At 38.6% G+C, this 27,467-nt stretch overlaps 1 protein-coding gene across 1 annotated transcript; it reads left to right on the forward strand.

Moving 5' to 3' along the window:
* Nucleotides 1–1,936: 1,936 nt before the first annotated feature.
* LRRC63 (leucine rich repeat containing 63) lies at nt 1,937–27,359 on the forward strand. The gene is made up of 9 exons (XM_043891524.1): nt 1,937–2,030; nt 7,282–7,959; nt 8,438–8,506; nt 12,371–12,531; nt 17,012–17,110; nt 19,749–19,885; nt 24,449–24,532; nt 25,464–25,703; nt 26,906–27,359. Exons 1-9 carry the CDS (start codon nt 1,937–1,939, stop codon nt 27,147–27,149), a joined length of 1,806 nt encoding a protein of 601 aa, XP_043747459.1. The 3' UTR covers nt 27,150–27,359.
* The last annotated feature ends 108 nt before the right edge of the window (nt 27,360–27,467 follow it).

The following is a 27,467-nucleotide window of genomic DNA, read 5'->3' on the forward strand; positions in this document are numbered from 1 at the left end:
AATGCCACCTGCTCCTCTCCGTTCCATCCCGACTTGCTGGTGGCGGATGCGGGCGTCTGGGGTACTTTTCTGCTGGGAGTTGATTTTAGGCATGTAATCTGTGGGTTTTATTTATTTTTCCTCCCAGTTAGGTTGCCCTCTGAGATTCGAAAACTTCCCCCAGACCCGCCAGTGAGAGGGTTTCCTGGTGTTTGGAAACTTCCTCTGTTACGACTCCCTTCCCGGGACGCATCTCTGTTCCTAGCTCTTTCGTCTTTCTTTTTATCTTTTATATTTTGTCCTACCTCCCTTCCAAGATGATGGGTTGCTTTTCTGGGCACCTGATGTCTTCTTCTAGCGGTCAGAAGTTGTTTTGTGAAGTTTGCTCAGCGTTCAAATGTTCTTTCGATGAATTTGTAAGGGAGAAAGTGGTCTCCCTGTCCTATTCCTCTGCCATCTTAGCTCCTCCAGAAGAAAATGATTTAAACTGGTTAGTAAGAGAAGGTGTTACACACTGTTTGATCAACAACAACAACAAAAAACTCAGGTCTGCCTAAAAAAAAACTGTCAGAAAGGGAAAAGTGATCTCACTCAATCTAACAGGTAACTATTCTGCTGCTGCTGCTAAGTCACTTCAGTCGTGTCCAACTCTGTGCGACCCCATAGATGTCAGCCCACCGGGCTCCGCAGTCCCTGGGATTCTCCAGGCAAGAACACTGGAGTGGGTTGCCATTTCCTTCTCCAATGCGTGAAAGTGAAAAGGGAAAATGAAGTTGCTCAGCCGTGTCCTAAGCAATAATAATAACAATGTATTGGGTGAGTATAGTACAGGGATAAATGGGATGGATGACAGCAATTTTATATGGAATGGAGGGAAGAATTGGGACTACACTGTTAAAAGATACTAACCATTGCCAATAAGCAGTGTAGTGTTTGTTGAAAGTAGACTTAGATTCATTGTAAATATATATTGCAAACTCTAGGGCAAGCATTTAAAATAATTTTATAAGTGTAATTGATTGCTAACAGAGGAATGAAACTGAAGGATAGAAACTGACTCATAAAATTCTCAACTAAAACCAGAAAAGACAGAAGAAGAATGGAAGATTTTTAAAGAGATGGCAAAGTTAAACAGCTGCAACAAATAGAAAACTTTACAAATGTGGCAGATGTTAAGTCAGCAATGTCAATCATTTATTAAAATGTGAATAGTCTAAGTATGCCAATTAAATGATAGAAACTGTAACAGGAGATAAGAGACAAGAGCTAATTACGTATTGTCTGCAAGAATCTCCCTTTAAATATAAAAATGAGTCAGTCAGTTCAGTCGCTCAGTCGTGTCCGACTCTTTACAACCCCGTGAACTGCAGCACGCCAGGCCTCCCTGTCCATCACCAACTCCCGGAGTTTACTTAGACTCATGTCCACTGAGTCGGTGATGCCATCCAACCATCTCATCCTCTGTCATCCCCTTCTCCTCCCGCCTTCAATCTTTCCCAGCATCAGAGTCTTTTCCAATGAGTCAGGTTTTCCAATCAGGTAGCCAAAGTATTGGAGTTTCAGCTTCAGCATCAGCCCTTCCAATGAATATTCAGGACTGATTTCCTTCAGGATGGGCTGTTTGGATCTCCTTGCAGTCCAAGGGACTCTCAAGAGTCTTCTCCAACACCACAATTCAAAAGTATCAATTCTTCAGTGCTCAACTTTCTTTATAGTCCAACTCTCACATCTATACATGACCACTGGAAAAACCATAGCCTTGACTAAATGGACCTTTGTTGCCAAAGTAATGTCTCTGCTTTTTAATATACTGCCTAGGTTGGTTATAACTTTTCTTCCAGGGAGCAACAGTCTTTTAATTTCATGGCTGCAGTCACCCTCTGCAGTGATTTTGGAGCCCCAAAAAATAAAGTCTGACACTGTTTCCACTGTTTCTCCATCTATTTTCCATAAAGTGATGGAGCAGCGGCTGCGTGGCACAGGAATGGCCAAGAGGAGCTACCCCACGTCCAAGATCAGGAGCGGCCAAGAGGAGCTACCCCATGTCCAAAGTCAGGAGTGGTGGCTGAGAGGAGTTACCCTACGTCCAAGGTCAGGAGCTGTGGCCGAGAGGAGATACCCCACATCCAAGGTCAGGAGCGTCGGCCATGAGGAGCTACCCCACATCCAAGGTAAGGAGCAGCGGCTGCACTTTGCTGGAGCAGCCGTGAAGAGATCCCCCACGTCCAAGGTAAGAGAAACCCAACTAAGAGGGTAGGTGCTGAGAGAGGGCATCAGAGGGCAGACACACTAAAACCATAATCACAGAAAACTAGCCAATCTGGTCACAGGACCACAGTCGTGTCTAACTCAATGTAACTAAGCCATTACGTGTGGGGCCACCCAAGATGGTCGGGTCATGCTGGAGAGGTCTGACAGAATGTGGTCCACTGGAGAAGGCAATGGCAAACCACTCCAGTATTCTTGCCTTGACAGTCCCATGAACAGTATGAGAAGGCAAAATGACAGGATACTGAAAGAGGAACTCCCCAGGTCGGTAGGTGCCCAATATGCCACTGGAGATCAGTGGAAAAATAACTCCAGAAAGAATGAAGGGATGGAGTCAAAGCAAAAACAACACCCAGTTGTGGATGTGACTGGAGATAGAAGCAAGGTCCAATGCTGTAAAGAGCACTATTGCATAGGAACCTGGAATATTAGGTCCATGAATCAAGGCAAATTGGAAGTGGTCAAACAGGAGATGGCAAGAGTGAACATCAACATTCTAGGAATCAGCGAACTAAAATGGACTGGAATGGGTGAATTTAACTCAGATGACCATTATATCTACTCCTGTGGACAAGAATCCCTTTGAAGAAATGGAGTAGCCATCATAGTCAACAAAAGAGTCTGAAATGCATTACTTGGATGTAATCTCAAAAACGACAGAATGATCTCTGTTCATTTCCAAGGCAAACCATTCAATATCATGGTAATCCAAGTCTATGCCCCAACCAGTAACCCTGAAGAAGCTGAAGTTGAATGGGTATGTGAAGACCTACAAGACCTTTTAGAACTAACACCCAAAAAAGATGTCCTTTTCATTATAGGGGACTGGAATGCAAAAGTAGGAAGTCAAGAAACACCTGGAGTAACAGGCAAATTTGGCCTTGGAGTACAGAATGAAGCAGGGCAAAGGCTAATAGAGTTTTGCCAAGAGAACACACTGGTCATAGCAAACACCCTCTTCCAACAACACAAGAGAAGACTCTACACGTGGACATCACCAGATGATCCACACTGAAATCAGACTGATTATATTCTTTGCAGCCAAAGATGGAGAAGCTCTATACAGTCAGCAAAAACAAGACCAGGAGCTGACTGTGGCTCAGATCATGAACTCCTTATTGCCAAATTCAGACTTAAATTGAAGAAAGTGGGGAAAACCACTAGACCATCCAGGTATGACCTAAATCAAACCCCTTATGATTATACAGTGGATGTGAGAAATAGATTAAAGGGACTAGATCTGATAGAGTGCCTGAAGAACTATGGACGGAGGTTCATGACATTGTACGGGAGACAGGGATCAAGACCATCCCCAAGAAAAAGAAATGCAAAAAGGCAAAATGGCTGCCTGAGGAGGCCTTATAAATAGCTGTGAAAAGAAGAGAAGCAAAAAGCAAAGGAGAAAAGGAAAGATATTTCCATCTGAATGCAGAGTTCCAAAGAATAGCAAGGAGAGATAAGAAAGCCTTCCTTAGTGGTCAGTGCAAAGAAATAGAGGGAAATAATAGAAAGGGAAAGACTAGAGATCTTTTCAAGAAAATTAGAGATACCAAGGGAACATTTCATGCAAAGAGGGCTCATTAAAGGACAGAAATGGTATGGACCTAACAGAAGCAGAAGATATTGAGAAGAGGTGGCAAGAATACACAGAAGAACTGTCCAAAAAAGGTCTTCACAACCCAGATAATCATGATGGTGTGATCACTCACCTAAAGCCAGACATCTTGGAATGTGAAGTCAAGTGGGCCTTAGAAAGCATCACTACGAACAAAGCTAGTGGAGGCGATGGAATTCCAGTTGAGCTATTTCAATCCTAAAAGATGATGCTGTGAAAGTGCTGCACTCAATATGCCAGCAAATTTGGAAAACTCAGCAGTGGCCACAGGACTGGAAAAGGTCAGTTTTCATTTCAACCCCAAAGAAAGGCAATGCCAAAGAATGCTCGAACTACCACACAATTGCACTTATCTCACACTTTAGTAAAGTAGTGCTCAAAATTCTCCAAGCCAGGCTTCAACAGTACATGAACCATGAACTGCCAGATGTTCAAGCTGGTTTTAGAAAAGGTAGGGGAACCAGAGATCAAATTGCCAACATCTGTTGGATAGTTGAAAAGCAAGAGTGTTCCAGAAAAACATCTATTTCTGCTTTATTGACTATGCCAAAGCCTTTGACTGTGTGGATCACAAAAAACTGTGGAAAATTCTGAAAGAGATGGGAATCCCAGGCCACCTGACCTGCCTCTTGAGAAACCTATATGCAGGTCAGGAAGCAACAGTTAGAACTGGGCATGGAACAACAGACTGGTTCCAAATAGGAAAAGCAGTATGTCAAGACTGCATATTGTCACCCTGCCTTTTTAACTTATATGCAGAGTACATTATGAGAAATGCTGGGCTGGATGAAGCACAAGTTGGGATCAAGATTGCTAGGAGAAATATCAATAACCTCAGATATGCAGATGATACCACCCTTATGACAGAAAGAGAAGAAGAACTAAAGAGTCTCTTGATGAAAGTGAAAGAGGAGAGTGAAAAAGTTGGTTTAATGCTCAACATTCAGAAAACGAAGATCATGGCTTTGACACAGTCAAAGGCTTTGGCATAGTCAATAAAGCAGAAATAGATGTTTTTCTGGAACTCTCTTGCTTTTTCAACTATCCAACGGATGTTGGCAATTTGATCCCTGGTTCCTCTGCCTTTTCTAAAACCAGCTTGAACAGCTGGAAGTTCGTGGTTCACGTACTATTGAAGCCTGGCTTGGAGAATTTTGAGCATTACTAGCGTGTGAGATGAGTGCAATTGTGCGGTTGTTTGAGCATTCTTTGGCATTGCCTTTCTTTGGGATTGAAATGAAAACCGACCTTTTCCAGTCTTGTGACCACTGCTGAGTTTTCCAAATTTGCTGACATATTGAGTGCAGTACTTTCACAGCATCATCCTTTAGGATTTGAAATAGCTCAACTGGAATTCTATCATCTCCACTAGCTTTGTTTGTAGTGATGCTTCCTAAGGCCCACTTGACTTCACATTCCAGAATGTCTCACTCCAGGTGAGTGATCACACCATTGTGATTATCTGGGTGGTGAAGATCTTTTTTGTATAGTTCTTCTGTGTATTCTTGCCACCTCTTCCTAATATCTTCTGCTTCTGTTAGGTCCATACCATTTCTGTCTTTTATTGAGCCCATCTTTGCTTGAAATGTTCCCTTGGTATCTCTAATTTTCTTGAAGAGATCTCTCGTCTTTCCCATTCTATTGTTTTCCTCTATTTCTTTGTGCTGATCACTGAGGAAGACTTTCTTATCTCTCCTTGCTATTCTTTGGAACTCTGCATTCAAATGAGTATATCTTAGGGATAGAGAAAGATACTCATACTAACACTAATCAATGCTGGAGTAGCTCTGTTTATTGGCTTAAAAAAAAAAAGTATTTATTCATTTGTCTGCAAGTTGCAGAGTGCAAGATGTAGCTCCCTGACCAGGGATCAGACCTGGTCCTCCTACCTTGAGAGCCCAGCGTCCAAGCCACTGGACCACCAGGGAAGTCCTAGCTTGTTTTCTCATCTGTTGAGTTTAAGAGCTCTTTATTTGGATGTAAGCCCTTTGTCAGACGTGACATCTCTCTCCCAAGGCTTTTCTGGTCATTTTTGTCTATTATCCTTGTCTCATTTTTAGATATTAAACCACAAGTCCAATCTAAATTGATTCTTTCATCTAGCATGCAGTTAAACCTTGCCCTTTCACCCAACTCAGACTAGATCTGCTAATTTTTAGACAAGCCCAGAGAAATACCTTGTTCTTTTGCTTCTCTTGCCTCACTCGTAAGTTCTGGTATTTTCATAGGTGGGGGCTATGGGTGAGGATGAGTTAAGGAGTTAAGAGTGAAGGTGACCATCAGTCATGAGTCTCTGCACTGCTCCCCCTTCCCCCACCAAATGGCAGGAGGTAGAGGTCAAGTAGATTGAAGAATTCTCTTGTCTTGCTGCAGTTGGGACACAACACTGGAAGAGCCAATACATTTTTGTTACTCTGCAGGTGTATGGGGGTGGGGAAACCATGGTAGGGAGTGGTGAGAGATTATTTTCTCCTTGTGGCATACACTTCTGTTCTCTATAAATGATTTAGACCCTAACTTAGTTGGAAGTGGGGATAGATGCTTCTTTGACCCACCATAAGGAGAGGAAAATCAGGGAAACAGAAAGCACTCCAAGAGCTCTATTCAGAGAAAATCCTCTCTGCAAATACAGATCAGCCTTTTGCCATGTCTCATGTATGGACAACAGGTGAGAGCTGGACTTGCTTTGGCCATCTCTTTGCAAATCTTGCCTTAATGAATCTATTATCTCCTCATTAGACGTGCTGAAGTCCTCATCATTTATTGTGCTCAACTGAGACAATAGACACAAGTGTCATTTAACATTCTATCACATCAGAAAGAGAAAGCATAAGAGGATGCAGTGAAGTCCCTAAGAAGGCAGGCACATTGCATTTTCTGGACCTAAGAGAGAAAAGAATACTTCTGGTTGTAACCAGGATGAACGTGTGGTACCTTGTCGCCAGTATCAGAATGCTATCATGCTCAAAAGACACCCTGGTCTGACATCTGCTTTGAAAAGAAATGTAAATCCTTGCTCAAAGAAGTTTCAAATGAGGAAGAGAAAATGATAAATAATAAACAGCCCAACTTCAAGTCATTTTAACCTTCTATATTGCCAGAGATTTTAGTGGCAACTGCTCAAAAATCTCCCTTTATGTCATGCTTTTCTCCATCCATTCTATTCTTCCAAGAATAGCTCCCTACTCTCTCTAACACAGTTTAGCCTTTTCAGTTCACCAGTTGTTCACTCAAACTTTTTCCCTGTTAGCTAAACAAAAGTCCTGATAATTGAGTGAGTATATTCAGAAACATTTTAAGAAGGTGAGGGAGCGTGAGTGCATTTAAAAAGTATGAATGCTAATACATTAATAGTTTTGCTCCTGACACCTTGATAAACGTAATTTAATTCTGCTTTATTTTTTCTTTTCCTGGTTTAGTCGGGACTGGTGAAACTAGGCTACCACGTGTACACTTCGTTCAAGAAAAAACCACTTCAGTTGAAAGAGATAAAACTAGTTTTCCTGTCGTTCCAAGGGATCAAGCACAAACCTCTGTCAGTATTAAAAACCTCTTCCTTGATCATCATGTACAACGAAGAGTGATGACTATTTCAACAACTACAAAATCTTCTAAGCAAGTCTATTGGCACATTCCAGAGACTGCTACTGGTTCCATATTTTTTCCCAGGTGTCGTTCAGCTTCAGCTCGGGTTTTTGGGAAAGAAATGAGCAAAATGGAAGGTCCAGAGAGATCAGAAGGGCCATTAAAAATACAAAACATTTACACCAGCATTTTAAAAGACATTCTGGTCCTCTCTTCGGAGTTCTGCAGAGTTCCAAGTGCAACTCCTTCAGTGCCTAGGCCCAAGCTCAAGGAGGTTCACTCTGAGCACTTTTTACAAGAGAGCAACATCTATACCTTTAAGCAGCCCCTGTTGCGTTTAAGTGCAACAGTGCCAGTCCCCGTACCAAGGACCACGCCTGTGAAAGCCGCAACTCAGCGGTCTGACCACGTACGAAGCCGGACAGTGACTCTCAGTATTGCTGATTTCCCAGGTTCCATGCTCATACCGTCACCAGTTTCAGCGAGGAAACCTCTGAGGCAGTCTGTGATAGGTAAATCCGGTCTGGAGATGGTCTGTAATGATGGGGTCCAGTAGAGCAAAGGGAGAGGTGCATCCCAGCGCATGGTGGTCCCCCCTGGGGTTTGCAGGAGAGAATGATGGGATTCCTTTTCGCCTGTATGTTTAATAGATGGGGCAGAATGCAGTGACAGAAATCCTGACCTTGCAGTTCTGCCAAGGACAGACTGGAAACTCCACCCCTGATGGTGGTGATGGGAACCAGATTAAGCCTTTCAAAGGATCAGAGAAGCTCATAAAAAGGAGCGGTAGGAATGAATGGCCCTCTGTAAGGTGGTTTTGATGAACTCTAGAAGCAGAATGCCAGTGCAGATGGATGCCTTCCTGGGTGCATTTTTTTCCATGGATAACCTCAATTCATTAAAAGATGAACAATTATAATAATGTCCTAACATTCGCAACATGAAATTTCATGCAAATCTAACCATGGTCCTATTTTAATTTTTTTCTAGAAAGCCGTGTAACAGAACATGAACATATAGAAACTGTCTCAAAGCAAAGCATGCTGAGCCTACATGAAGGTAAATAGAAGGTTTATATTATTCTTTAAAAAAATTATATATATGATTCTCTCACCATGGAAGTATTTGTGATTTTGTGCCTTTGTGTATATTTGTGTGATTCACATGTATGTCACACCTCATTATCAGTTCCTTAAACTATTTACTCAGCAACTATTTTTTTTTTTTAATGTATTTGGCTGCACCAAGTCTTGGGGGGCCACATGCAGGATCTTCAGTTACAGCATGCGGAACCTAGTCCCCTGACCAGGGATCGAGTCAGGCCCTCTGTATTTGGAACACAGTCTTTACCACTGGACCACTAGGGAAGTCCCCAGCTATTATTTTTAAAGTGCTGACTATAAACCCAACTTTGTACTGATGTTGGAATCATAAAAGCTAGAGTATTCTTAATCTGAGTGGGGAAGACTGATGTGGCATCATGACAGCTGCTCGCCATGTGCCAACACTGTTTTAAGTGCTTTGACCTTAGTTACTGAGAGAAACAAATGAAAGCCATGGTTAACAAAAGATGACTTCATCCCACACCTCACATTATTTCTATAAACAATTTCACAAATAGTGTGTAGTTAACAGTTCACAGTTTTCAGGTACACAAAGGAAGACAAAATGAATGGGAAGTAGCAGGAAGAGTAAGCAGTGGAAACAGACCCACAGGCGTCAAGGCTGTTTCTAAACTGGGCGTGCGCTGGACAACGCACCAAGGAACAGCAGGAAACATCGGCTGAGATGCTAAACTAAGTGAGCGTGAATTTTAACATTGCACAGGAGACAATTATTAAAGTTTTCAAGCTCTGTTGAAGTGGAGGGGGTTTGGTAAGCTTTCAGTTGAAGACCCAGAGAACCCACGGCATGGGAATAAGAATGGTGTTTGAGGAGAAAGGACAAAACTAAAATAGGTTATCGCCTACAAAACTCAAAACCAATCCTTGATAAATCACAGTGATACTTCCTGTCCAGTCAAAGAAAACCTAACACTTATTAGAGACAGATGATATTATCCAGACCCTTTAAAATTGTTATCCAGAATATCCAGCTTTAAATTGAAAAATCACAATTTTTTTTTCAACATCCTAAAAACAGGATAAGATGTCTGAAAACCAGTAGAAAGAAACAGGCAATAGGATGAGAATCGCACATTCAGATACTGGAATTTTCAAACAAGTATTTTAAAATAATTGTGATTACTATGTTGAAAAAAAATAGTTGGAGAATTTTATCAGAGAACTGAAATTTTTGTTTTTAAAAATAATCACATAAAATTTTAGAACAGGAAGTATAATATAACAAATCAGTGATTCAATGGATGTGTTTAGTAGGAGATGGTGGCTCAGAGAGTAGAGAATCTGCCTGTAATGTAGGAGACCCAGGTTCAATCCCTGGGTTGGGAAGATCCCCTGGAGAAGGGAATGGCTACCCAGTCCAGTATTCTGGCCTGGGAAATCCCATGGACAGTGGAGCCTGGCAGGCTGTAGTCCTTGAGATAAAGAGTTGGACATGACTGAGTGACTAACACTTTTCAATCTCACACCATACACAGAAGAACACTCCAACCATAAAACTTTCTTTTTTCCTCAGTTGTGTTGAGATATAATTCACATGTAACTCTGTATACATTTAAAGTGTGCAGCACACTGATTTGATACATGAATATATGGTAAAATGATTACCACAATAAATTTAGTTAATATCCATCATTTCACAATTTTTTCTTGTCACGAAAATTTTAAGCTTTACCCTCTCAGCAACTCTCAGATATACTTTCAAATATATGTGTGTAATATCATTAACTGTAGCAACCACAGGGCTTTCTGAGCACACTATCCTTCTAACCATTTCCTGTCCCCGTCTGTGACATAAATTAACTTCTGGGTGTCCTCCATGTCATCTGCGTGTGTGTGCTTAGTCGCTAAGTCATGTCCGACTCTTTGTAACCTCATGGACTGTAGCCCACCAGGCTCCTCTGTCTATGGGATTCTGCAGGCAAGAATATTGGAGTGGGTTTCTATTCCCTTCTCCAGGGGTTCTTTCTGACTCAGGAATTGAACCCTCATCTCCTGCGTCTCCTGCATTGCAGGCAAATTCTTTACCATTGAACCACTGAGAAGCCCCTCCATGTCATAGGCCTGAACAAATCAGGTTAACATCTCTAACTTACAGAGTTTATTCCTCTCTGATGTTTCCCTCTTTGAAAGTTCCAGGTGAGTTTTAGCATCCTCAGATCCTTCAGAGATCTGTCGGGGAATTTCTAACCACCTCTGCCACCTCCATCTCCCTGCCTTTCAATCAGAAGCCAGCGGTGTGAGCTTAGCCATGAGCATGGGTGGACAGGAAGCAGGCCACAGACTTATATCTTCACTCATTCTCCATTCCTGTGACTCTATTCCCTCCCACAAGACAAGGAATCTCTGTATCACGTCTTTATTCTGTGGCTAACTTTCACATCTGTTGACCTGAAATGGGTCTATTTTAGAAATTAACAACTGAACATTGTTTTCTCTGGTCTAGCACGCCCCATTTCTTTTCACGGAAGCATAATATAAGAGCTACTGAGATGATAAAATTTGTTGGAGCAAGTAATACAGCAAGAATGTCTGGGAATGTAAAATATATTTCAAAATATCTTCCTGCCACTCCTGGGTGTCTGCTTAAATAGGCCTTTTTCTTTTAAGATAGTTTTACTTATTTATTTTTGGCCAAGCTGCATGTGGGGTCTTAGTTTCCCAGCCAGGGACTGAACCTGTACACTCCCTCACCCCCTGAATTTGAAGTTCAGAGTCTTAAACACTGGACCGCCAGGCAAATCCCTTGAGTAGACCATTCTTGAGGAAAGGTGAAACCCACAAGGGTCATGATAGAGTAAATGCAGATGGTTGCTGTTTGGCTACTCCTGAGTTGTTTAGCTTTTTATTTTCCTTTTCCTGTGTGAGGTCTTCAAACCGAGTTACATAGGGTATTGGAATCATGTGTCAAGGTGATATTAAGGGAAAAAGCAAGGTTGATCCTTGGGATGTGATCTCTATCTGAGATATGTTTATAGGATGCCCTTTCTTCATTTTGTGAAGCAAGAAGTTGTTTGTGTAATTCATTGTAAAATCAGATATTTTTATATATAGTACAAAAGTCTGATGGAATCTACATTATTGAGGTAGAAATCTATTAGCTAATGGTTTTCTCTTTAAAAGACAACTGTGCTATCTAATATTAAAAAGTTTGACCAACCGAACCAACTGAGGTTGGGTGGATCAAGGTTGTAGGGAATCTCCAACATGAGGCTGAGTGGGTGAAGGTTATAAGGAATCTCTTCCAAAGGATGTATCTAGGTGACCTACTTCTATTGACTTACTGGGCTTTTCTGGAGGCTCAGAGGGTAAAGAATCTACCTGCAATGCAGGAGACCTAGGTTTGATCCCTGGGTCAAAAGATCCCCTGGAAAAGGGAATGGCTACTTGTTCCAGTATGCTTGCCTGGAGAACTCCCTGGACTGAGGAACCTGGCAGGCTACAGTCCATGGGGTTCCTAAGAGTCAGACACAACTGAGTGACTAAGACCTTCACTTTTCCCTGCTATCATAGACGCTTCCCTGGTGGCTCAGTGTTAAAGAATCTACCTGCAGTGCAAGAGACGCAGGAGATGCCTGCAGTCCCTGGGTTGGGAAGATCCTCTGGAGAAGGAAATGGCAACCCACTCCAGGATTTTCGCCTGGGAAATCCCATGGACTGAGGAGCCTGGCGGTCACAAACAAGTCTGACATGATTTAGTGACTAAACAACAACAGCAACAATTGTTACAATACAAATACCTTTTAAGTTTCACTCTAAGTGATGACACGTTTATGTTTCACGTTTTGTTTTGTTTATTTAGGTAGCATTAAATCTAAAAAAATAGAACCTACAGTGGTACCTGTCATACAAGGTGAAGGTTTCAAGACTGTTGTGGCAACACGCTATGAAACCATACTAGCCATGACCAACCTCGCCGTGATAAACTGCCAAATTCATGGAAGAAATGCACTCACTCTTAAGGTAGGCTAGATACTTTTAACGGCAATTTCCTGTTGTATTGTCAGATATTTCTTCTTTAGGTTTTCTGACTTAGGTTACTCTCCATGGCATTGAAGGAACAACATGAAGTGGTGGGGGCGACGGAGTTGTATAGTAAGAACAGTTTTGTGTTCTTTTGAAGTGAACTTGGTATCGATCCAAACTAGATGATTTAAACTTAGGATGCCAATTTAATTTTCATGGTAACCATTCCTAAGAAGCTGTCTATAAAATATACACAAAAGAGAATGAGAAAGGAATCAACATGACAGATTACAAAAAATTAATTGAATGCCAAGGAGCTAGTAATGGAGTGAACAAGGAATAGCAACAACAACAAAATTCTAGAAAGGCAAAGCCATGGTGACAGTAACTCTATCAGCGCTTGTGATGGTTTTGGGGGGAGGGAGGGAAGCATGAACAGCAGGAGCAAAGGGGTTTTTTAGGGAAGTGAAATTATCCTGTATGATTTAATATTATCATAATAGACACATTTCATTATACATCTGTCAAGACCCATAGAATATACGACACAAAGTTTGAACTCTGACATAAATTTTGGATTTAGGCTGATAATGATGTGCTAATGTTAGTAATGCTCAAAATTCTTCAAGCTAGGCTTCAACAGTACGTAAACCATGAACTTGCGGATGAACAAGCTGGATTTAGAAAAAGTTGAGGAACCAGAGGTCAAACTGTTGGATCATAGAAAAAGCAAGGGAATTCCAAGAAAAAACTTCTGCTTCATTGACTACGCTAAAGCCTTTGGCTGTGTGGATCACAACAAATTGGAAAATTCTTCAAGAGATGGGAATACCAGACCACCTAACCTGCCTCCTGAGAAACCTGTATGCAGCACAAGAAGCAAACAGTTAGAACCAGACATGCAACAAAGAACTAGTTCAAAATTGGGAAAGGAGTACGTCAAGGCTCCTTGTATATTGTCACCTTGCTTATTTAACGTCTATGCAGAGTCCATCATGCAAAATGCTGGGCTGGATGAATCACAAGCTGGAATCAAGATTGCCAAGAGAAATATCAACAATCTGCAGATGATACCACCCTAATAGCAGAGGGCGAAGAGGAAATAAAGAGCGTCTTGATGAGGGTGAAAAAGGAGAGTGAAAAAACTGGCTTAAAATGTAACATTCAAAAAACAAAGACCATGGCACCTGGTCCCACCACTTCATGGCAAATAGAAGGGGAAGAAGTGGAAACAGTGACAGATTTCATTTTCTTGATTTCTCCAAAATCACTGTAGACTGTGACTGCAGCCACAAAATTAAAAGATACTTGCCCTTGAAAAACAAGCTGTGACTAACCCATATAGTGTATAAAAAGAAGAGACATTACTTTACTGCCAAAGATCTGTACAGTCAAAGCTATGATTTTTCCAGTAGTCATATATGGATTTGAGAGGTGGACAATAGAGAAAGCTGAGAGCTGAAGAATGGATGCTTTCAAACTGTGATGCTGGAGAAGACTCTTGAGAGTCCTGTGAACTGCAAGGAGATCAAACCAATCAACCCTAAAATAAATCAACCTTGAATATTCATTGGAAGAGCTGATGCTAAAGCTGAAGCTCTAATACTTTGGCCACCTGATGCAAAGAGCTGACTCATTGGAAAAGACCCTGATGCTGGGAAAGACTGAGGACAGGAGAAGAGGAAAAAAGAGGATGAGAAGGTTGGATGGCATCACTGACTCAATGGACATGAGTTTGAGCAAAATCCCGGAGATAGTGAAGGAAAGGGAAGCCTGGCGTGCTGCAATCCATAGGGTTACAAAGAGTTGGACATGACTTAACTACTGAACAATAGCAACATTAGTCCACTGATTATAACAAAACATACTGGTGTGTGAGATGTTGATGTTGGGAGATACACTGGTATGTGTGAGGAATAAATATGTGGAAAAGAAAGATCTCAAATCAATAACCTAACTTTGTACTTTAAGGAACTTGAATAGAAGAGCAAATTAAACCCAGAATTAGCAGAAAGAAGGTAATAACAAAGATTAGAATGGAGATAAATGAAACAGGATAGGAAAGCAAGAGATTCAAAGAAACCGAAAGTTAGTTCTTTGAAAAGATCAATAAAGTTGACCTTTGGCTAGACTAAAAAAGAAAGACAGAAGGGACAAATAAATAAAATCAGGAGTGAAAATGGAAAAGTTACTACTGGCTTCAGTAAATGGGATTATAAGTAAATACAGAAGTAAATGGTATTATAAGAGAAGAGTAGGAACAATTAAATGCCTGCAAATTAAATATCCTGGATGAAATGAAACATTTTCTGGAAAATCACAAATTAACAAAACTGTCTCAGCAACAACTAAAAATTTGAGCAGACCCCTGAAAAGTAAATAGATTTAATAAACAATCAAAACTTCTGAACAAAGAAGAATGCAGGACTGAATGGCTTCATGGGTGAATTTTGATAATTGTTTAAAGGAAAATGAACATCTATACTTCTCTAAAACTTCCAGAAAATAAAAGAGGTAGGAACACAACCCAATTCCACTGCTGAATAGGGGAATCCCACACCACAAACAATTCTTGGACACCAGCTGGGTGTTCAACAATTCAACTCAATTCTGATAGTATGTATCCAGAGAAAACACTGGGTTCCACAGGGAAAGTGCTCAGTCCCACAAGACCAGCCTCCACTTCTGACACCAATCACAAGCCCAGGATGTTTACCTGCGATTCCCACCAACAAGCTACAGATTGGAGGTTCCAAGGACCCCCTCCAACTCAGGATGCCAATCATAAGTTATTACCTATACTGCTGATCACGTCCATGCTAAATCACTTCAGTCATGTTGGACTTTATGCGACCCCATGGACTGTAGCCTACCAGACTCCTCTGTCCATGGGATTTTCCAGACAATAATTTGGGAGGGAGTTGCCATTTCCTCCTCAAGGGGATCTTCCCAACCCAGGTACTGAACCTGCGGCCCTTCTGTCTCCTGCACTGGCAGGCAGATTCTTTACCCCTAGTGCCACTGGGAAGCCCCATACTTCTGACGGACTGGCCATAAATCAGAAATTCTCACAACCCGCTTCTTGGCTTCCCTTAATTTCCTAGAGTGGCTCACAGAACTCAGAAAAGCTATTTACTTACTTGATTACTGGTTTATTACAAAGGATATTAAGGGATATGAATCAACAGCCAGAGGAAGAGATACATAGGGGAAGGTATGAAGAAAGGGTTCAGAAGTTCCACACCCTCCCCAGGTGCCGCTCTCCCCGAATCTCCATGTGTTCACCAGCCTGGAACGCTCCAAACCCTGTTCTTCTGGTTTTTATGGAGGCTTCATTAATGGGTATAATTGATTAAATTTTTGACCATTGGTGATTGAGCTTAGTCTTTAATCGTCCCCCTCTTCAGAGGTGAGGGGATTGAAAGTTCTAAACTTCTAATCACATGGTGGTTTCCTCTGATAACCAGTCTCCATCCTTAGGAGCTTTTCAAAAGTTACTGTGTTTACATAAAGACAGTTGTGCTACAAAGGGGTTTGTCATGAATAACAAGACACCCATTTTGCCTTTATGGCTCTGAAGCAACTTCAGGAACTGAAGATAAGGAAATAACTATTATGGCAAAAAATTTTCCCATTGCTCTTATTGTCTAGGAAATTCCAAGGGTTCCGGGAGCTGGTAGCCAGGAACCATGGATGAAGGCCAGCTATTTATAAGAAATACATTTTGGTCTTTCAGATGACCAAATATATTTTTTGCCATGCTATGAGTATAACCCAGATATCAAAGGAAGATGAAGACACCACAAGAAAACTATGGATCAATACCCTTTGTTAATTAATTAATAAAATTGCTAAATCCATTATATGATTAAGAAAAAAAAACCTCTAAACACAAAATTCAAAACTTAAAAAGAGGAATTCACCACATTTTCTCAGATATTAAAATAGAAAATAATGAAATAATAAGAACAATATTTTCCCAATAAATATAACAACTGTGATAAAATGGAAAATTTTTAGTCCCTAATAAGGCATACATTTTCCTAAGTCAGAAATTGGCATATTTAGGCAGTTAAAAATCTTATAGATGTCAGATTAATACAAAGATAACAGAGAAATAGAAGTAGAGACATGAAAAATAGGGGGTAAAGAGAATTAAATACAAAATATATTTATTTATTTCAGCATGTAGTGGACAGTCAATAAGTGTTTGCTTGTTATTAATTAATGCCTGTCACACATATAACACTGTATTTATTACATGCAGAAATACTTGGTAGTTTTTCTATTTTGTTTATTTACATATTTAAGAAATTATTATCATGAAAGGCTAAAATAAATGAATGGAAGATTATTATAGGCTTGCTATTATGTCAAACATTGTCATTTAGATTACATGCTCATCTTTTTAAACTATTGTATAAGATATTTTGTGCATGGTAAATAATTAACTTTTTCTCTTGTCACTTTCTTTTAGGGCTTTTTTCTCCTAAATTGTCCAGATCTAACACCTTTGGCTTTCCAGTTGATATATCTTAATTTATCATATAATAACATCTGTTACTTTCCCACAGAAGTAAGTCCATTTTATTATTGTATAGATTGTCTTAATTTCTTACTATTTATTACTTTAAATTGTTACTTTAAAATAGACACTTATGGTACCCTGGAGTTACTGTAAAGTAAATGTATTTTGGATTGCATCCCAAAAGGCTTACTTTCAAAAGCACCAAAAGCATAGTACATTTTTCTTAGGAAGTCCTAATGACACAATCCTCAAAGACTGTGTTATAGTCAGGTTCTCAAATATGTTCTCATAATTAAACAATGCAAGTAAAATTATTTTTTTCCCTGATTCTGAATAAAATCTAAGATATACCTTATCTATGTTAATTGGAATCTTTAAAGAAATCTTTAGTGACCAGGTAATATGATGTTTTAACAAGTATTAATTATTATAGGCTCAAATAGGATATTCTGCTCAGTAAAACATATCAAGGATAATCAGATATGGGAAGAGGTAATTCAGCATCAATGGACATGGGTTTGGGTGGACTCCGGGAGCTGGTGATGGACAGGGAGGCCTGGCGTGCTGTGGTTCATGGGGTCGCAAAGAGTCAGACACGACTGATCGACTGAACTGAACTGAGCTGAATTCAGTGTCATTTTATATAAATAAGTCATTATGACTAATGAGGACAATTATAGCCATTCCTTTCACCAGGAGTTCTTCCTGATCCAGGGATCAAACTCAGGTCTCCTGCATTGCAGGCAGATTCTTCACCATCTGAGCCACCAGGGAAACTCAGGACAGATTATGTTTTCTGTGTCTTTAGTCATCGTTTAATTGGTCATGGGGTGTTTTGTTGTTTTGTGACTTGATTTCCAGAATATTGACTTTTAAAGCAAATTGATTTCCAGCAAACTGACTTGCTTTTTGTTTCAAATATGCGGTATTGAAAACATACATTTTCTGAAAACATACATTTTCATAATTTCTCTGCAATATTGTGTTTTGCCTTTTCATCCTGTTCATGGGGTTCTCATGGCAAGAATACTGGAGTGGTCTGCCATTCCCTCCTCCAGGAGACCACATTTTGTCAGAACTCTACTATGTCCCATGGATGAGATGGTTAGGTAGCATCATCGACTCAATGGACATGAGTTTGAGCAAACTCCAGGAGAAAGTGAAGGACAGGGAAACCTGGCTTGCTGCAGTCCATGGGGTCGCAAAGAGTTGGACAGGACTTAGTGACTCAACAACAACTGTGTTTTTATTTTTACTAGAAGAGTTACTTTTTCTTTTTGAGTATGTCACACTAGTTTTCTTAATTTGACTAAGACAAATTGACAAGAATTCCTGAGGAGTATAGGGATCTTAGTTCTTCATGTTAATTTTAACCTTTCTTCTAAACAGTCATATGTGAGACATATGGATCTGTGAAAGAATACTTTAACCACTAAAATGTATAACTGTATGGGAGATTTTCTGTTGTAAAATATAAAGTACTCATTTTTAAAGTGACAGAAATAAGTAGAACTTGCCATTAAAATGCAGATCAGTGTTGTATAGCTATAGATAAAATATTCCAATGAAAATGGCAATATCCAGACTTGGAAATGCTTTACTAGGGCACTTATGCTAAGTTATTATCTTAGTGTAAAAGAAATGAATAGAAGACCAGAAGCTGGCATAAATGTGGTGACTGGATTTATTACAAGTTTCATGGAAAATTCAAGGTGGTAGATGCTGGCAGAGGACAGAGCCTACTGAAATAGTTTAGGATAGAAAAAAGTAAAAGCAAAAATGGTAAATGTAACAAACCATATAAATATTTACTTGGTCTCCTTTCTTCTCTTAGCCACAAAATCACATACAGTGGTAATTAAATAATGTATTGTTAGGTCTGTAACATATACGAATGTAGTGTGTATAACAATTATAGTACAAAAAAGGAAGAGGGAATAGAGCTATTTAGTAACATTTCCATATCTCACTGGAATTAAGTTAGTGTAAATCTGAAGTAGACTCTGATAAGTCAAGGTGTATATTACAAGCCTTAGAGTAATCACTAATAACTGGGGAGGATATAGTGGGGAAAAAGCATTAAAGTAATTAAAATGCTATACTATAAATATTCAGTTGATGCAGACAAAGACAGCAGAGGAGGAACAAAAATGACAAGACATATAGAACACTGTAAGTTAAACTGTGATGTGAACCCAACCATGTCAATAATAACATTAAATGTGAATTCACTGAAACACCCCAATCAAAAACTACAGTGTGCCAGACTGGATTAAAAAAAAAACAAGCCCCAGTGATACTCTGTCTAAAGGAGATACACTTAAGAGTGAAAGAGACAAAGAGGTTAAAAGTAAAAGTATAGGAGAAGATGTATCACACAGTTATCTCTCACATTCCTCATTCTTTGCATAGTTGCTTCTTACGAAACCACGAGATTGATTAAACAGGATGATTTCCCCATTTAGAAAAGGAACATCCTTGAGTCAAGGATATGTAAGTATAGTAGCTACACTATCTTACCAGATCATACATATGAATGAGGGTTAGTTATTTTGAAGACTTACCAAAGGTACTTACTGAGATATGTGATATATTGAGAAAAATGAGTGTAAGCTACTGATTTTTCTGCTTTAGTTCAAAGGGTTTATTGTCCTACTCATGTTTATTTCTCTTTTCTATTCCTTAGATATATTGTCTTAAAAATTTACAAATACTGAATCTGAGAAATAATCCTATCAAAGAAATCCCTTCTACAATTCAACAACTTAAGCTCCTTAAATCTTTGAATGTTGCTTTTAATTTGATTACCACTCTTCCACCCGGGTAAGGTTGATAGTCTGAGATTATAAACACAGAAAATAAAGAATTTATAATTTAGAAAAGGATCAATCTCCCTTTTGAAAGCAGCTAGCTACTTTTGAGCCATTTGATAATTCTTCTTCTGCTCCCATTAGCTAACTTGATTTTTTTTATTGTGTTAAAAAAAAAAACAACCTACAAGCTATATTGATGGCAGTTAATGTGGGGGTGGTAAATGTACATATAGACATGCACTATCTGAATTTGGATGAAGTCATCTAAAGAAGCTCAGGTAAGAACCTTGTGCCTATTCCTGGGGAGCTGCTTTGGATATGGAAAGAACTCTGATCTTGCAATTGAGAATTCTAGCATTTTAACGTCAAAATTGAGAATTCTCTATTTGACCTGGAGAAAGTTACTTAACCATTCTAGACCTCAATTTCCTAATCTATAAACTAAGAATCTACCTGTATGATATCTCAGATCCTTTAAACTCCAATAAGAATGTTGACATATGGATATAAAAGAGAGGGATTTTTTTTTTTTCCCACATATGGACTGGTAACTGTTTGACTCCTAATGAGAGTTTTGAACCAAAACCCTAACCAAATGCCAAAACAAGGTATTTCTTCTAGTTAGATTTTAACAAACTGGATGTAAGTTAAGGGCAAAAAGTTAAGAGCACAGGGACTCTGTTGAATAATGTTTTGCAAAAGAGGGTTCTTATAGTAATTAAGAATGTACATCAAAATTTGCTTATAAAATTGTTCATCTGGCATTGTTTGCAATTAACAACCCAACAAGATCTATATTCATACATTGTAAAACTATTCATTTAAAAAATTTAAAAAGTATGTAAAAATTATATCATTGCTTTGTAAAAATGCTTGTATACATATAAAATGTATTAAACACACATAAAAATATTAAAAAAGAATCAATTCTAAGGGAGTAAAAATATTGCATTATGGGTTTTATTTTTGTTTGACTCCTCTATGTCTCCACAATAACATAAATTGTACTGCCTTACCCTGCCTTGATATGAGAATCAGACTTTTCTCTTAGGAAATCCTGTTTCCTTTTTAATTGGAGGATGGTATTTAAAAAGCAAGATCTGGGTGCTGGGTAGTCCCATTGCTACTGGAATATTGCTTGTAGACACTCTCAGTGGACAGAGATAAGTAACTGTGAAATATATTAATCTGTGTGTACACACATGTCTATAATTGTTGTGTGCACATACACACATATGTACACACAGCTCATCCTCTGAAGTTATGCAGGCATGACTGCAACAAAGGTTAAAAAAAAATCTTAATTTTTTTCTCAGTGGATAACAGGAGAAAAAGGACATAGAAAATTACCACTTTTAACTGACAGACTGAAAGTTTTGCCTTGCTTTTTTGATACAGTTTGATTTGATTAGCCAGCATGTTCTTTGGGAGAAAGAGGCTGTTTGAAATAAAGAACCTAAGAACATACTTGTGAGCATACTTACTTCATACCTGAAGTAAGAGCTGATTCTGGAAATGCACAAATTTATTTTCCCATATTGCTATTGATTAAAGATAGGGATTGAATTACTTTATGCCCATATATCTGAAGAACAGGGAGTGGTATGTTTGATTTTATACTAACTTGGATAAACTATTAATATTCTTATAGCTTCCATTTAAAAAAATCTGTAAATAATATTAATAGTAATGCAGTGGTCCAGTGAAAGATCATCTTAAATTGCCATGAACACATGGTAGGCTCTCAATAAATAACATTTATATTTCTGTGGTGCTGTGATGTTGTTACATGCAATTATTAATGCTGACACAATCTTCCAAGTCATCCCCAGGGCTCTAGTTTAAGTAACTCATTGCTCAATGATGTGCTGATAAATAAAACAATGAAATAAATGTAAAACATTTTATACATCCTAAAAATTGTGGTAGATTTGTTACTAGTGGGGTATAGATTGTCAGACCAAACAGGATTTTTAAACAGATTGCTCTCTAAAATCCTACATAAATGAGATAATTTCATCTCTAGAGCCTATGAAGTTTCTTAATTAGCTTTCTCAGTGTTGCCTACAAGCCCAATTAAACATCACAATCAACAGGAATATATCATCAAAGATGAAAGCCTGGAATCAGACTAGTTTGCCTGTACTAAAGAAATAAAGGAAGACGAAATAATTTTAGAAACTCCCTGAGGTAAACAAGTGAAATAACATAATTTTAAATAAATAAAAAACTGGAACAGATGGTATTAATATTTTCTTTCCAGAGGTGAAGAAAGTCTAAGATGAACATTGAACTGAAAAGGGTTGTTTGTCTTTTTTTTTTTTTTTTTGCTTTTCTATTTGATCTCATTCAGTTCTCAGAGCAAACGATTTACTCAGAGCAAAATGATTTAACCAGGATCACCACACCTTTCGAACTGTGATGCTGGAGAAGACTCTTGAGAGTCCCTTGGACTGCAAGGAGATCAAACCAGTCAATCCTAAAGGAAATCAATCCAGAATATTCATTGGATGGACTGATGCTGAGGCTGAAGCTCTGATACTTTGGCCACCTGATGTGAAGAGTCAACTCATTGGAAAAGACCCTGATGCTGGGAAAGATTGAGGGCAGGAGGAGAAGGAGGTGACAGAGGATGAGATGGTTGGATGGCATCACCAACTCAATGGACATGAATTTCAGCAAACTCTGGGAGGCAGTGATTGGTGTCTGCAGTCCATGGAGTCACAAATGAACAACAACCACCATGCCTTTCATTCAGTTGTGATTTCCTAAGTACTTTTGATGTGCTTGGCACCATGCAAAGCCTTAGATATATGGAAATGTAAAATTGAATCCTTGGCCTCCCGAATGTCACTGTTTAGGAGACAGACATTTATCACACAGCGTGACAAATTCTCTGATAGAGGTAAAGACAGGCACAGAAGAGGCTGCTCACCTAGTCTGAAAAATTCAGGAAGAGTTCCTAGGAATAGTTGACTTCCAAGTCAAGACCTAAAAAAAGGAAGCTATTTATCAAAGAGTCAAATTTGGGGGAACTGGCAATATGTGAGAACTGGGCTAATTCAGGGAATTCTAGCAAATAAATCCTGGCCTATATGTGAATATAGGGTGGTGTGAGAGGTGAGCTGGATGAGTAGCCTGGGGACAGATCAAGAGGACCATTACAATCCACACAAAAATAGTAGGAAGTTATGAAATATTCTGCTCGTGGTGCTTTAGTTAATAACCATGCAAGTAACTTTTCATCTTTATGGAAAACAGGAAGGTATTTGATAAGAGCATTGACAAAGAGGGGATAATTACTGGGGATTTTGGTGAATGTCATACTCAGTCTTTCCATTTTAGTCTTCAAGAAGCAACTCCCACTTCCACCCTCCAGACAGGGCTCTCTGCCTTAATTTTGTGTTCTTTGGTTCTTACTTTTAAGTACTTCACTTAATTGGAGAAGAAAATGGCAACCCACTCTTATTCTTGCCTGAGAAATCCCATGGACAGAGGAGCCTGGTGGTTTACAGTCCATGGGGTTTCAAGAGTCGGAAACAACTGAAGCGACTGAGCACCATACTTTGCTTAATAGAAGGAAAAATCAAGGATATTTCACTAGGAAAGTCTTAATGAGACCGCACTGGGTTGAAAGGTGTCCCTCAAAAATTCATGTCCATGCAGAACCTTAGAATGAGACCTTATATGGGAATAGGATCTTTGCAGATGTAACTGGTTAACAAGAAGTCATACTTGATTAGTGTGGGATTTGAGGGGGCTCTAAATCCAATAAATGGGTGTCCTCATAAGAAGCCCACATGAAGACAGAGATGGAGATTGGAGTTATGCTTCACAAACCAAGGAACACCAAGGACGGCTGGCAGCCCCCAGAAGCTAGGAGAGGGGCAAGGGACAGCTGCTTCCTCAGAGCCTCCAGAGGAACCCACTCTGCTGATACCGTGATTTCGGACTTCTGGCCTCCTGTACTATGAGAGAATAAATTTCTGTTGTTTTAAGCCCACCCAGACTGTGAGAATTTGGTCCGTCAGTCCTAGGAAACTGATACAGGAACCAATAAAATATATATATTTAAATATTGTTAAGAATTTCTCAGGGTATTCCCAGGTGGCGCAGTGGTGAAGAATCTGCTTGCCAATGCGGGAGATGCCGGGGACAGGGCGTTTGATCCCTGGTCAGGAAGATCCCTTGGAAATGGCAACCCACTCCAGTATTCTTGCCTGGAGAATCCTATGGACAGAGGAGCCTGGCAGGCTACAGTCCATGGGGTCTCAAAGAGTCAGACACCGCTGAGCACAAGGAATTTCTCAGGTGGTTTTTTTCTAGATGGGGCTTTATCCACTCCAAACATTTCTAATCAGTCTTAAGGGATAGATGAATTATTTTAGGAAAATTATTGTTAATTATACCATCTATAATGGAAACAAAAGTCTATTTGTATAAGTTTCAAGATCTTAAAAATACATGATTTCTCTCTGTACTTGTACCTACTAATTGAGGAATGAAATGATTTATATCCAGTAATGATAAGCATATAAACATTTTTACAATTCATTTTCTCTTTCTATTAAAGGCTATTTTGCTTGCATAATCTTGAGGAACTTGATATTTCCTACAATAGTATTGCTTTTATTCCAAATGATATCCAGAAACTCAGGTATTTTGCAAGTAGTAAGTACCCACAAGACATATGCCCCTTAAGGATAGAGCAAAATAAAGCTATTTACTTCTTTACATTCATTTAAAATCAAACTATGTAAATATTATCTTATCTCTGAATGCCTTTTACTAGATTTTATTTGGTTTCTAAGGAGCATTGTCTTTAGTAAAATTTGATCATTTTATTTCTGCTTTTCTAATATTTTGACCAATTATTTAATTTCCTGTGTAACAATCTTGTATTTTCATAGAAGAATTCAGTGTGTTCATATTTGTTATGGCTGATATATTTAATTTTTTGCCTTCTGTTTAACATTGTATTTACTGTCTCTTCACTTTCTCCTTTTCATATTTCTTTCTCTTTTTTTTTTTTTTGGAGTATTTTTTTAAGATGCTATTTGTTCTCTTTTTTTTCTCCCTTGTTAATTTTGGAACTCCACTGAATTTTCCAAGTCTATTACTGGCTATCTTTCCTTCTCTAAAGTTCATAAACACATTTTTTCCTTAATATTTCATAAAAGCTTCACCTAACACAATGGTCTGTCTTCCCCCATTGCTGCCTCAACTAATAGTTGAGACTTTTCACCTGAATGAAACAAAATGTATGTGTTGATGTTTAATTTGTCTATGAAAATAAATTTTCTTTGTATCACTATTATACTTTATATAGTATAACATTCACTCGTTTATGTGATTATTTCTTTTTCCATAGTGATGACATGTTGCACAAAATATGTGCTTTACCTCTACCATTTACACAAATGCACTTATTTGCATAATATATTGGTTAGTTGCTTTTTAAGTTAAATCTATGGATTTTAAGGAAATACTTGACACTCTTATTACTACTAACTTTTATACCAATTTTAGGGCACACGGGAATAGATGTCTACTTTTTTCTTTTAAAATATGGTTTCTTTTGTTTGTAGATCACTTGAAAAATTGATCGTTGATGGAAATGAACTGACTAGTTTTCCACATGGAATTTTAAAGCTTAATTTGAAAAAAATCCTATTTGAGAATAATTTCACTAGTCCTATTTTTTGGAAAGAGAATTCTATGAATAATCCACAACATCTTACTCAAATTACAGCTTTGTTCTTTTTAAAGAATAATCTACATAAATATTATAATGTGATCCCAGTGGAAATCCAAAATTTACTAAAATGGTGAGCAAATTCTGAAGTCCTTTTTACCAAGACACACATTTAAGCTTTTAAAATATAGTTAATTATAGGGCCAGATGATAGTTTTATAGTTAAAACACACACACCTCACACCACACCACACATGCAATTCTTTAGATTGTTCCTTCTGGCTTTTCTGGCATAATAATATAGTTTGAATTCAACCTATCTTCTAATATTCTCAAGCTATTACTTAAATCTAAGATGAAGTACAGATTGCTGAGATGTAGCTGGCAACGTCTATAGTTTTAGTTAAATCTTTTCTGTGAACCACTGGAGGCTTTCCTGGTGGCTCAATTGTAAAGAATCCACCTGCCAATGCAGGAGACTTGAGTTCGATCCCTGGGTTGGGAAGATCCCTTGGAGGAGGAAATGGCAACCTGCTCCATATCCTTGTCTGGGAAAGTCCATGGATAGAGAGGAGTCTGGTGGGCTACAGTCCATGGGGTCACAAGACTCAGACACGACTGAACACATTCCTTTATTATTTTGTTTTGTATTCCCCGATTACTAATGAAATTGAGAATCTTTCTTTTTCTGGAGGTTCTTGGACGTTCAAATTTCTTCTTCTGTGAATAGTCTGTTCATGTGCTACTGTTAAAAGTGCTAATGAGCCAATGTCTTTTTTTAACTGACTTGTGAGCCTTTAAAAATATGCCTGCGTACATGTGTGCTCAGTCATGTCTGACTCTTTGTGACTCTATAGACTGTGGAATATATATGGACCTCATAGACGTGGAATATATACATGTGGATACTAATCCTATGCTAGGTTATAATAGTCCCTTTATCTTTAAAATTATATATATATTTATTTTGAGTAATAAATATGTATTTATTATAAAAAATTTGGAAAATACAGAAAAATTCCCTGTGGGTCACATATTAAATAGGACCAGGTATATTTTCCTATTATAGAAAATTAGGATTATTTTATACACATTTTGTGGGAATTGTCCTTAGGGTGTTTTCTTACTCTAAAGCTATTCTTTCCTGTTCTAGACAATGAGGATTATTTTGTACAAATTTTTTTAGCATTTGATTTTTCACTTGTGTATGTCAGGTCCTCAGAGAGAGGGTAAGATCAATAATGAGAAAGGCCATGTTTCATATTGCTTTGAGTCTGACGTAGCCTCAACAAAATGCCTTTCCTCTAGTAGACAGTGATGTTTCCTTCATTGCAGCACATCCCAGTGTGAGTGGTGTCACGGTCCAATGTTCGGTGAAGGTTTTCGCATCATCCGATCCTGCGATGTTTTTGGAGTAACACAGCTTCCTGTTATATTTTACGTCTGCTCCTCTTCCTGCTATAGGAAAGTAAAGGAAGGCAACTTTGTTTTCGATCGTGTTCCTGAAAAAAGAATATCTCTAAATCCTCAATTGATGAATCATACAGTGATTTATGAATCCCACTTTAAAAACCATTAAAGTTGATGTATACAATCATTCATGTCTTTAAGAGCACAGATTCTGTGTGAAAATGTCTACTCACACGAAGCCTCTTTGTAATCCTTGTTCCTTATGAAAGTTTGTGATTGTTAGGGAATCCTTCCAGAATACTTTTTGAGAAGGATTAGTAAAAAAGTCTTGGAGGATTTCGAAAAAGATCTAGAAAGTTTCTTTCAGAGCATGTTTAGTATAAAAAGAAAAATGTTAAAATCCTATGCAAAAAGGATTCATCTTACAGTTGGTCTTTGTATGCATCCATTCTCAGGGATACAACAGTAATTCAGAGTCATCGGTGGG

This window comes from Cervus elaphus, chromosome 30, assembly GCF_910594005.1.
Source record: "Cervus elaphus chromosome 30, mCerEla1.1, whole genome shotgun sequence".
Classification (NCBI taxonomy): domain Eukaryota; kingdom Metazoa; phylum Chordata; class Mammalia; order Artiodactyla; family Cervidae; genus Cervus; species Cervus elaphus.

Excerpts from the sequence above, each read along its gene's own strand:
- LRRC63 (XM_043891524.1), top strand. The coding sequence starts at position 1,937 with ATGGAGCAGCGGCTGCGTGGCACAGGAATGGCCAAGAGGAGCTACCCC. Across the intron at positions 17,111-19,748 it reads TCTGTTACTTTCCCACAGAA|ATATATTGTCTTAAAAATTT; the intron begins GTAAGTCCATTT and ends TCTATTCCTTAG. Across the intron at positions 19,886-24,448 it reads ATTACCACTCTTCCACCCGG|GCTATTTTGCTTGCATAATC; the intron begins GTAAGGTTGATA and ends TTTCTATTAAAG.